Genomic DNA, 12,770 nt, shown 5'->3' with positions numbered 1-12,770 from the left:
AGCGTAGCTCAGTAGCAGTGATTTCCCAGCATTCCTGCAGTTCCGGGTTTGATCTTTAGTACAGAAAAAGTCAGAAGTCCACAATGCTTTACTGTCTCCAGTTGAATTTAGCAATGTATTCACTCTGATAGTGCTACTTTCTCTCAACGCCACTGTTCAGACTGTCTGCCACGAAAGAAGTACTTGTCCATAGTCAGGACTGCTTAATTCAAAAGTTCACATTTGCAAGGTGTGCTGGCATTCTCCACACCTGGAGGCTGAGGCAGAATGGTCAAGAGTTCAAGGTTACCCTCAGCTACATAGTTGAGTTCAAGGACATCTTAAGCTAGGTAAGATGCTATCTCAAAAGATCAAAACAAAATCCACATTCTTGGACTGAGAATATATCTCAGTGACAGAAAGCTTGCCTAGCATGTACAACACCCTGAGTTCAAATCCTCATACAGGAAACTCTAATCCCACATACTTTACTGTAACATATAGACATAACTTTCACAACCTAGGTTTTACAATATCCTTAAGCAAAACTGTTTAATATTTGTACTTTCTCTAGAGAAAAGACAAGTGGCACCAACCACTTATCTACTCACATATATCCATCATATACACACAACAATAACATTAAATCTGTAAAAAGTAAGATAAAAGTGAGTCCTACATTATTAAAATATAAAAGAAATTATAATCTCAAGGAATTTTTGTACCATGCTTTAAATTAACTATAAGCAGCCAAGTGTGGTGACTTCCATCTATAATCCTAGCACTCAGTAGACAGAGTTTGAGGCCAACCTGGTCTATACTGTAAGCCAGCCAAAGCCACAGTGTTAAGACCCCTTCTCCAAAAACAGACTAAAATCAATACAAAATTCATCTCAAGTTAAAGAAAATAAAGATTATCTCTGTTTTCAGTGTTGGGGCTCAAACCAAGGGGCTAGCACCTACAAGAAAGCACTGTACCTCTGAGCCGCACTCCAGCCTCAAATACACTTCTCCTTCCCTTCTCTCAAGAAAACTAGCAAAAATCTAAAAACTAAAGGCAAATTCTCTACACCATTATCACTACTGTTGAAGATAATTACTTTGCTTTAAGAATCATCTCAGCGGCTGTAGTGGCGCATGCCTGCAATCCCAGCACTTGGGAGGCAGAGCCAGGCAGATCTTTGTGAGTTCGAGGCCAGCCTGGTCTACAGAGCTAGTCCAGGATAGGCTCCAAAGCTACAGAGAAACCCTGTCTCGAAAAACCAAAAAAAAAAAAAAAAAAAAAAAAAAAGAATCATCTCAAACATTTTTCCACCTAATTTGAACACTGACATTTGAATTCTAATTAGTTTTCTATATATTAAAATCTCCATTCTATACAGCTAAGATATTATTTTTCAGAGTTCTTACTTTATGGTAAAGTATATAAGTAACTCTGCTGTTTTTTGTTTTTGTTTTTTTTTTGAAACAGGGTCTCACCACATAGTGGGTGCTTCTCTGAACTTGCTACGTAGATCACACTGGCCTCAAACACAAAGATCCACCTGCCTCTCTGCCTGTAGAGTGCTGAAGTTAAAGGCATGTGCCACCATGCCCCACTAATTATAAAGAGGAGAAAGAGCCAGAGAAGGAGGAGGAATCTGGAGGCCAGCCACCCAGCTACCCAGCAAGCCACGGAGTAAGATTTACAGAAGTTAGAGAACGGGAAAAGCCCAGAGGCAAAAGGTAGATGCGATAAGTTAAGGAAAGCTGGCAAGAAAAAAGCCAGGCTAAGGCTAGGCATTCATAAGTACAAATAAGCCTCCACGTGTGATTTATTAGGGAGCTGGGGGGTGGGGCCCCCAAAAAGAGTAAAATACCACCACCAACAATAAAGTGATTTATAAAGCTGATAGAAAAATAATTCAGATAAAATTTTACTAATTGACTAATTTACTAATTGTCTTTTTTGAGGCAATCTCTCAAAATAACTCAACATTTATGAATTATGGGCAATAGTCAGTGTATAACACAGGAAGAGACAAGAAACTAAAGAGGGAAGCACAGCAGCACAGACCAGTTACCCCCTGGGAGGGAGAGGCAGGAGCGTCAAGTGTCATAGTAAGTTTGCGGACAAAATGGACCACAAGAGACTCTCAGAGAACAAGAGAAGAGGGGAGGGGGAGGCTCAGTCTGCAGCTCTGACATCACTCACCAAGACATTCTGGATATGAAGCATCCGAAGAACTGCTGTGCTAAGGCCTGCGCTAAGCACCGTCTGGTCAGCGGCGTCTCATCTATAATCATGGCACTGTGCAGGAGGTTTGTGCTGAAAGCCAAAGACACGGTAGCCACTTAGGACCAAGGGATGAGCAGTTGGTCAGTCAAAATAGAGTAACTGCACTCCTCAAGCAATTCAGTGTTAGGTTCAAGTTCAATGCAGAAGGAAAAAGTCAAGAATATTCTACCTGAGAGTTTCCAATCTTTCCAAAATTTATCTAAAATTCCTTGTCTAAAGCAAGGAACACAATGAAAATGTTTTCTATTGATTTTACAAAAAATATAAATCACTATTTTGGGGAGTGAGGAAGAAACTAGTGTGTTAATCAGAAATGAATCTCAATACAATGGAGTTACTTAATTTCACAAATCTTCACCAAGGCTGGATGTAGAGGCACGTTCCAGTAAACCAGTGTTCAGTCTGGTGCACAGACACCCTGAAACACATAGCATGGAGACACTTCTCCCCAAATCAGAAACCCAATTACAAAATTACAACCCTTTTTCAAGTGTCTGGTACATTTCGGCACTCTGTTATTTACTTCCAAATACACTGCTCCATTCAGTTTTTCTAACTGTGTTCTGGAGAATGCACAGTACTAGAATCTCACGTGACACATGAGTCAGGGAAGTCAAGTAAAACAGCTACCCTGACACCTGAAACTTAGAAATTTGGAATACCCACACACAAACCACAACGACATTAAAAAAAAAAAAAAAAGTGCAGAAAAGGAGGGCTAAAACAAAGAAAAAGAAGAATCTGTTTTGTTTTGTTTTTTAACAACAAATGGAGGATACCAGTACACTTTTATAGTGCTACAAAAAAGACATACTAATGACCCATAAATGTGGAAATTAAACATTTACAAACATTAAACATTAAGAATGAAACCAGAAATGGAAATGTGAAGGACAATTCTGGAAAAAGGCATTAGGATGTGTTACTTCCTCATGCAGGAAGCTACATTCTAACATTCTTAAACACACCAGGTTAACTATAAACTCGATTACACCTTAAGTTCAAAACCAACCTTAAAATTGATCATATAATCAGTAGCTTTTCCTTTTATCGTTACCCTAATTAGGCATTCCCCATTTGAAGAGACACTAACCTAAAAATACTCATAGAAGCGTAAGCAGCCACTTCAACGTAAGCCTCATCAATGAAGACGGTCTTAAAACAGGAGTAAGGATATCGACAAGTCAAAATTTCTTCATAAAATTCAAAAACTTCGTGAAGGTATGACGTGGTATGTTTAAGTAATGGAAGAAGTTGGGGTAAACAAAAATGTGTAACCTGCAAAGTAAAAGGACAATCGTCTCAAAGAAAGGACATATTTAGCTTTTAATACATTTCGTAATGTTGAAAATAGCTGTTGTAAAATTAGTGGACTTTTCAGATTAGTTTTACAAAATGTTCATTGTACTAAAAATTAAATTTTAAATGGATTACATGTTTATTAAAAGCTTACACACAATGAAAATAAAACTGGTTCCAAATTAAATTTTTTCTCTTCTCCATAAACAAGAAAGAATTAAAATTTAAGGCTTAGCATAATCTCTTACTTATGTGTCTAAACCTAGCAAATATTGCATATTTTATAGTAATATTTTAGTAATTTTTTCATGTGTACAATGTTGAAGATTGAACCTAATGCTTTTCACATGCCAGGCAAGTCTCACTAAATCTCAGTCCCTGAATCTAGGACTGAATAGTTTCTGTTGCCCGGGGTGGTGGCTCAGAAGAGTAAATCTAACTTGGGAGGCTGAAGCCAGCCTGGGCTACATAGTGAGACCTCAGCATAAAAGAGTTAATGCTGACCAGAACTAGCTGCGTCCCTAGAACAATCACTCTTGTCATCCTCTACTGTTTCAGCTACGTACAGAACACTGGGGAGACACACGGGTAGAGAGGAGGTTAAAGAGACCCACAGGAGAAATAGTAGTCATGGTTTTCATATTGAGCTAGATTCAGAACAAGTGTCATAGACTGTCTCCTGAAACAATTCTACGCCAAATGAATGAAGAAGCCAGGGACGGTGGCACAAATCTGTGATCTCAGCCGACACTGTCCGTCCACATTCCAAGAACGGAGTTGTGTGAGGAGAATTCTGAGTGCTTGTGAGAAAACCTCAAGAAGCCAACACAAGAGTCATGTGATCTCAGTTTCTTCAAAAACTTGAAACTGTTCTATGAATGTGCTTTCATGGCCCTCCCAAGTACAACGGACAGGAGTGAGTTTACTTCAGATTACTCATTACAACTGGCTATTGTTTATATACCTCCATGGAAAACATGTTTTTGCCCTGTGTGGCCACAAATGGCTTGTCAGCCACATACAACTTGTCCTTGTGAATGTCCCCGTTACACCTGTGACTCTACTTAACCATCGAAGTATAGACTGTCTAATGCTCTCAACCAAGTCGGCTACTGCATGAGAGAGGCTTTAATCAGCCTCATTTATTAGCTCGATTCTCCCAGGTCCCATCATCTCCAGCGCAGTAAAGAGAGTATCACAAGTTTAAAGCCAGCCAGAGCTACAGAGTGAGACTGTCTCAAAACAAACAGAAACCTACGAAGGTTTCATCTAGAAGACGGTGTCGTCGACAATCATTTCATGGGAGGCAAAAGTTTGACAGATAGAAGCCAGATGCAGTGATGCATGCCTCAGTACTCAGGAAGTTGAAGCAGGGAGACTGTCATGAGTTTGAGGAAAGACTTGGCTATGTAGGAAGACTGTCTCAGAAAAAGAAAAACAAAATCAAAACAAAACAAAATAAACCTAAAAGTCTGAAAGGTCAGATTAAAAAAGTAGATACCGCCGGGCGGTGGTGGCGCACGCCTTTAATCCCAGCACTCGGGAGGCAGAGGCAGGCGGATCTCTGTGAGTTCGAGGCCAGCCTGGTCTCCAAAGCGAGTTCCAGGAAAGGCGCAAAGCTACACAGAGAAACCCTGTCTCGAAAAACCAAAAAAAAAAAAAAAAAAAAAAAAGTAGATACCCCAAATGGAGTCAAGGCTAACAGGAAATATGTTATGACTAGAGAAATGTAAGTAAATATAAGTAAACTATTTTAAATATATGACAACTTTGATCTGTTTTCTAACCCAGTGCTTACCATTATAAAAAAAAAAAATCAAGTATACCCTGGCTAACATGTTAAGTTGGTTTCTAAAATTAACTGTCATTACTAATATCCTTTTAGTCACAGCCCCATGAAGCTGAAAAACTGCAATTTAGAAACTGAAGTACAGAGTACAATGGACTGTATGACTTCAAGGTCAGTCTATGCTGCAGAGAGAGACCTTTCAAAACAAAAAAGGAGTAAGATTTATCTCACGTCAGCATACTGAGGAAGGATTAGAATCCTGGTCAACAAACTCACCAAAATGGTTTTCTTTCCAAATAAATGTGACGTGAAACCTTTTCTTTTTAGCGATAATACTGAGAGTTAAAGGTAACACTATTTTATTAGTGCCTCCTTTTCCTAAGGAGAAAAAGTGCAGAGAAGAACAAGACGGGTGAAATGACTTACCTCATGCATATATGGATCTACAAGTATTTCAAAAGGCCCAATGGCCAAGGAGATATTGGACGCTGCTGTAGGAATAGTAAGCATATAATGGAAGGTCTTCTTCCTCATATCATGGGTATACACTGTCTCCACCAAATCTCCATTGGACACGGCCACCATTGCAGCATCTACTGTAAATTCTAACTTCCATGTACACAACTCAGAGTATGAATCAACACACGGGAACCAAAATCTACAAACAGATTAACAGTACAGAAAATGCTTTACACTTAAAATCTCGGGTCAGGTCTTACTATATGACAGAATCAGTACAAGGCACCAAAATATAAATAAGTCTAAAACATAATCTTTGGCTTAAAAGAGTTAATAATCTGAGGAAAGTACTCACATTATAAAATATTTCAAAAACATGCAGTCAACCACAGAACACGAGAATGAATGGATTATAATTTCACATAAAGAAGTAGGTAAACCTATCAACATTAAACAATAAAAAGCTAGCTACAAAGAGCACAACCCATGAATGAGTCCATTTACTTAAAGTTCAAAACCAAGCACAATCAATGGTATCTCAGAAACAGAGTAACTAGACAGAATGCCAGGTGGGAATGCTGAATGGAGGCAGAGAGACCCTGCCAAACGGTGATGCTACTTCTGCTGATCTGTGTGAGCTCAGGTTTGGTCATTTGTGGAAAGTTACTATGTTTTTGCATTTCAATGTGGACAGTTTTCTGTATGCACGCTGAACTTCACCATCAAGTTACAGAACCAAGCTGATGGATTATTTCTGGATTGGTGCGTAAAGGGAAAGATGAAGAAAGAAATGATGAGACTGAAAAGGAATAAGCAGTACAGCATGATTCAGAAGCAGCTTGGGGAAAAATAAAAAAAAAATCAAGCTTACACTTGTCATTCTAAATAAATAAATACACTGCATATTCAATACATAAAAAGGCAATCACGAAAATGAAGTTAATCGAAATATATGAATTTATAATCTACCTTGTAGAATTCTGATACCCACAAGAGAAGACATGAGCACCTCTCTCTGCCATACTCCCCTCAACACTGGGTACCACAAAATGAAGACCTCCTTTCGGCTGATCCAAAGAAAAATTAATATGTATCTTCAGAACCTTCAACTCTGCAACAAATAAATACATCCATTCACTGACACACAAATAAGCAACAGTAATCTATATACTGAAGATACACCAATGAGAACCATAGCCTGAGCATCAGATTAAGAAACCACAGAGCTGCTTGGGATGTGGCTCCAGGGGTAGGGCACTTGCCTAGATGCTAGAGGCCTGGGATCAAATCCCACTACATAAAAACAAAGACACCGCTGGGCAGTGGTGGTGCACACCTTTAATCCCAGCACTTGGGAGGCAGAGCCAGGCGAATCTCTGTGAGTTTGAGGCCAGCCTGGGCTACCAAGTGAGTTCCAGGAAAGGCACAAAGCTACACAGAGAAACCCTGTCTCGAAAAACCAAAAAAAAAAAAAAAAAAAAAAAAAGCAAAACAAAAAACAAATCAAAGATGCCATACCACTTGTCACAATGTAGGCTTTTAGTGTTTCCACTTATACTAGCTGATGACGGGCCTCCAATCAATCTAAGTGCTGCTTCCGGTTTCTCACAATCCGGTTTCTCACAAGCACAGCACCAGGAGCGTCACATTCTCTTCTCAATGTTTCTGACATGTAATGTTTTCAGAAAAAAATTCCACAACCCCTAATGTGGATGCTTTAAGGCCTTTCAAAGCCAATTGCAATTCTACTTTTCAAGTTTTCTCTCCTTTTGTGTTTTCTCCCAAACTGTTAACTCTATTTGACTTTGGAGGGTAAAGGACAGAGGTAGGATGGGGAGGATTACTCATGAAATTGCATCATCTATTATGTTTCTAAATTACATTTTATTTCTGTATAGGAAAAGCCTTGTTAAATGTAGTTATTTTAATTCCCCCCTATGAATATGCAATAAGCGTCTATAGGAGCCTAAACTGAATAATCCCAAACAAAACAAGAAACAATGAAGGAGCTGGTGGCACAGCCTTGTAACAGAGAAGCCCAGCATCTACAAAGCCCTGGTTTCCTAGCATCACATAAAACAGAGAAACCAGTTACTTTGTAACAGCCTGTAACAGCTAATGTATTCCTATCAATCCTGACCCTAAAGAAGGAAATCATTTTCCAACCGTGGTTAGTGCACAGTTCGGGCATCACTAACTTTCTGGCCTCTACATCTAATAGGATTTATTTCACTGTGTAGTAATACATTCCTGGTGCTTTACCATCAACATGCTTCCAGAGCTCTGATGGGACCTTAATGCAGAGTTCTCCATTCCCCGCATCAGGATCCACAGCACTAACGGCAGCTGCATATGCATTGGAAAAATAATTGAGATTTCTCCTGGGGAGATAAAAAGCCAACTTGTAATAACAATAAGCCACACATTTCACCAAGATCTTTCTAATATCAATGGACATCAACTACTTCTAAGTATTATGTCTTCTTACACAATTTGTTAAGAATTCTTTTTAGCCAGTTATCTACTCCTGATGCTGATCCCCATGATAAGAACTAATAACGTGACGGACATGGTGGAGCATGTCTTTGATCCCAGCATTCTGGAGGCAGAGGCAGGAGGATCTCTGTGAGTTCAAGGACAGCCTGTGCCCAAAACAAAAAGAAAGTGACGGAGGGACAGAGGGAAAGGAATGAAAAGAAAAGGAAAGAAAAAACCAAAAACCCAAAAGCTAAAAAGAACTATTAAAGTGATCATTGTGTTCACATCCTTCATTAACTCTGGAATGCCAAAATCACTACTTTCTTAATATCAGTTTTCTAATATAAATGTAAAGAATGCACAGGGTATGCACCTGCATACATGTGTATACATACATTCCCAAACATCAAAGACCAATTTTTAAAAATACTGATGTATTTCAAGTATATTTATACTTTATTAAAGTATTTTATAAACTAAAGAAGTATGTTTCATACAAATCAAATAGTTTCTTTGTAATAACTGAGGTTTCTGTATGTGTTCTGAGTCTACAAACTACAGTGTTGTCAGGCACACAGGAGTATGAACTAGGGCACAGCTGTAACTCCAGTACTAGATAGGTACGAGGGTCAGAAGTTCAAAGTCACCCTCGGCTACAAACTGAGTCTGAAGCCATCCTGGGCTACATAAGATCCTTCTCAACATCAAAATATATAAACAAACACTTCCCTCTTTGTTTTGACAACCAGAAACATCAGAAGCAAGTCCTCTTGAGAACTGGGTAGTAATTAAGTAACAATGTATAAACTGCATTTCTTTACCCTTTGCACTAACTAATCAGTTACTTTTTAGAGCCTTTGTTCTCTACAGCCCATTGCAGTCCCCTTTGAACAAGTCAGAGAAAAAAGACAAGGAAAAGCAACAACAAACACTGGCCAGCTGTGGTGGCTCAGGGCTATTATTCTAGTACTTGAGAGGTTGAGATAGGAGAATTACCTCAAGTTCAAGGCCAGCCTGGTCAACATAGTGAGTTCCAGAACAGCCTGGGGTACACAACGAGACCATGATTCAAAACAAACAAATAGGCAAACAAATACCCCTTCTCTTAAAGTGCAACTAAGTTTCTACAGCCAGCAAGAAAACTAGATAAACACTTACTGAATGACCTATTTACTATGATCGGTTACTAACCAGAAGGAAATTATAAAGTACATTCTGGATCCACCAAGGGCCTAACCTTTGAAAAGATTTTCCTTTGTAACTTCTTGCCTCACATAATGAAAGTGATGATTCATCATCGACTTCACTGGAAAAAACATTTAGGAAGTTATCTTAGTGCTGGCTTAGCCTGCGCATACACTAAAAGATGAAGTTTCTCTTCAAACACAGAGCGAAGCGAAGCTAACTTCCTCAACAGACTAGGATGCCTGCTGTTCCTTAGGAACACTATCCCGGATCCCAGGCCATTCTCTTTGAGTGCTGGGCACTCCCAACTAATTACTGGTGAGAACAGATGCACACTGTATTTTGTGATTATCCTCTTACTCTATCATGAATGCAGACTCAAGGCTGAATATGCTAGGTGTTCATCCTCTGGCACAACAATGGGTTTTTATAGGTTGTTGTCCACTCATTAGTGGTAATATCGTTTACTACTCTGTAGTAGATTTTATTCTCTTCAGCAGAACAGGATATGCACATAGTTTCGTAACAAGTTTTTTTTTTTATGTCAGTTCTACTAGCGTAGTAAGAACACTGGGGTTTTAGCAACTCACCTTCATGAAAAGGGAGCTTTCAGGAGAGGATGCCTGGACTTTTCCAACACCATTTTCCTATCTCCTTCCTGAGCTTGAAAGATTCTAAACCAATGATTATTAGCATCATAATTATGTCTAAGGCTAAGACCTGGATCCCAAAGTCTTCTAATCCCTGGCTGCAGTGTTCTCAAGCTTCAGACTCTATCAGAATCATCTAAAAGGCTTGCAAAGCTCAACTTGAGAGACTCCATGCTGTCTGATTCAGTAGGTTTGGGCTAATACTTGAGATTTGACAGATCTAAAAAGTTCCTAGATGATGGCGATATTGCTTGTCTGGGAATATACTTTGAGAACTCTGCTTTAAGGCAATATGACACTCTATCCTAGGCGAGTTAAAATACCATCTTGACTGAAAAGAGTTTAAAGCTGAGTTTGGCATCCCACTACAACATACCGAGAAGCACAGAAATAGTAAGATCCAGTGCTATGAAGACTTTTTAAGAATGCCCACAAATACAGCTGACAGTAGATGCAGCACTTCCTAAGATACTCAACATAGTACAAACATTTAAAAGACTATTTTAAAGTGTCTCTGGTCTGAAGATGATGGCGACCATCCAATTCATTCAAACTAGTTTCTGGTATTTATGAAGTAAACATGTACATAACATTAAAGCAGAACACTGGGTAAGACAATTTACTAAAAATAGCTACTGAAACTTCCCAGATAATACTTCTTTAAAGCTGTAGTATGAGGAAGGGAAATTTAATAACTTACTACGTTGGACAAAAGTAGAAAAATGCTTGAGCCAAATTTTCAATGCAGTAAAAGTAACAGAAATTATACAACATATAGATCTGCTATAATAGTAGAAAACTTGTTGAAAAACATTAACATGACAATCATTAAAAATAACGGACAGAATGACACATAAACATTAACATGACAATCATTAAAAATAACGGACAGAATGACTCATAAACATATGCTTCTTAAGGTGTACAACTTACTGTTTTGATTCACTGTGACAAACTTCTAAGGTTGGATCATTATAAATAAAAGCGGCCTCCAGGTCATTGATCCTGACTCGGTATATCCTACACTGCTTACTGTTTAATTTGATTCTATTCAAGTTTGCAACTGTAGGAAATATAGTCAGCTCCACAAATCCCTGTAAAAATAAAGAACAGCTATTAAAAACACTGGAATGAAGCCGGGTGGTGGTAGCTCACGCCTTTAATCCCAGCATTCAGGAGGCAGAGGTAGGCGGATCTCTGTGAGTTCGAGGCCAGCCTGGTCTACAGAGTGAGTTCCGGGACAGGCTCCAAAGCTACAGAGAAACCCTGTCTTGAAAAACCAAAAGAAAAAAAAAATGCTGGAATGTTTTAGAGCATATTTCTGTAATTGCTACTTATATATGCTACCTCCAAAGATAAAATTCCAAATAGCTACACACATGTGAGTGCTCTCCAAGAATCTTAATTTCAATCATTAATTATACCAGTGGCTGAATGAGTATAATTTATCTAGATTTTACCAGCTTGGTACTTCCTTCAACTGTACAACTTGTGATAAGTCATTGACTGGAAAAGTAAAACACACACTAGTCTCACAAGAATTTCTAGGCAGACTGCAACCACAATAGGCTGGAGGAACAGAAAGTGGTATGGGAAAAAGTCACAACCAGGAGGTTGATATAAAAGAATCTGATAACACAAAGACCGTCGACTTAAAAAACTACACTACTGAAACTAACAAGTGTGAGTCTCCTTACGGGAGTTAAATGAGGAAACATGGATCAGCAAGTACTGCCAGAGAAAACAAAAGCAGGCAGGAGCAGCAGTACTTCCAAATGCTGACCAATTTTCTGCCAAGCAGTACTACATGATACACACCTCTGCCATGTTATCTGAGGGCTGTGCAGTCCATCTAAAGAAACTCTCTCTGATACAACTGACTGTTGAATACTCTTACCAACATCCTGTACTGACTCAATGGGAAAGATGGGTGAAATATGGAATGCATGGGCAGTGATTTTCATGTTCCTGATTGGCATCAAATGTTTCAGACGTAGTGAGTACAAAGATTTTAGAGGTTCCAACAGAAGTTATCTAGGAGCAACCAAACCATCGGCACAGAGGACTGGACATAATGGCTAGTTCTACACATCAGTGCCACATTACCTTCTGAGGTCCTCTCTAATCCTGATACCAACCCTGAGGACAAGAATGCTACTGGAAACATTTACACAGACGCCCTAAGAGATATGTACTATTGGAAAGTATTTTAACTTGTTAACTTTTATATATAAATCAAAAAAGCTAAGAAAATGCTAGCTAGATCTAGATCTATCTGTTCCTACTATTCTATAATCTTCTGGGCACAAGGTATTTAAATAAAGTTTGTGAATATTTTCTGTATAACTTTTAGACGAACTCCTCAAAAACATGCAACTGTACAGTCACTATGCTCCCAATTCCCAAGTAAGAGTCACAAACTCTTAAATCAGACCATCAGCATGGATCCATAGTTGACATCGGAACAAGCAAGGGCAAAAATACTGTGAAGAAAAGCAGTGTATTTAAAAGTACACACTGAGCTGGTGGTAACACATGCTTGTAACATTTGGACTTGAGAAGTGGAGACAGGAGGATGGCCACAAGTTTGAAGCTAGGCTGGCCTACATAGCAAGAAGCTGTGCTGGAAAAAGAAAAGGTGTAAACCGTGAGC

The 12,770-nt window shown here is 38.9% G+C and overlaps 1 protein-coding gene across 1 annotated transcript in view; it reads right to left on the bottom strand.

Moving 5' to 3' along the window:
* Nucleotides 1–12,770, bottom strand: part of Taf2 (TATA-box binding protein associated factor 2) — a 65,103-nt gene that overhangs the window by 50,948 nt on the left and 1,385 nt on the right. Inside the window, exons 3-8 of the mRNA XM_059247118.1 lie at nt 11,051–11,211; nt 8,067–8,185; nt 6,774–6,915; nt 5,772–6,003; nt 3,351–3,535; nt 2,174–2,287 (exon numbers count right to left, since the gene is read on the bottom strand). Coding sequence (XP_059103101.1) covers nt 2,174–2,287; nt 3,351–3,535; nt 5,772–6,003; nt 6,774–6,915; nt 8,067–8,185; nt 11,051–11,211 — 953 coding nt within the window. The remainder of the gene's footprint in view (nt 1–2,173; nt 2,288–3,350; nt 3,536–5,771; nt 6,004–6,773; nt 6,916–8,066; nt 8,186–11,050; nt 11,212–12,770) is intronic.

The sequence above is a fragment of the Peromyscus eremicus genome, chromosome 20, assembly GCF_949786415.1.
Source record: "Peromyscus eremicus chromosome 20, PerEre_H2_v1, whole genome shotgun sequence".
NCBI classification, from domain to species: domain Eukaryota; kingdom Metazoa; phylum Chordata; class Mammalia; order Rodentia; family Cricetidae; genus Peromyscus; species Peromyscus eremicus.
This window is presented reverse-complemented; position numbering and strand designations above follow the sequence as displayed.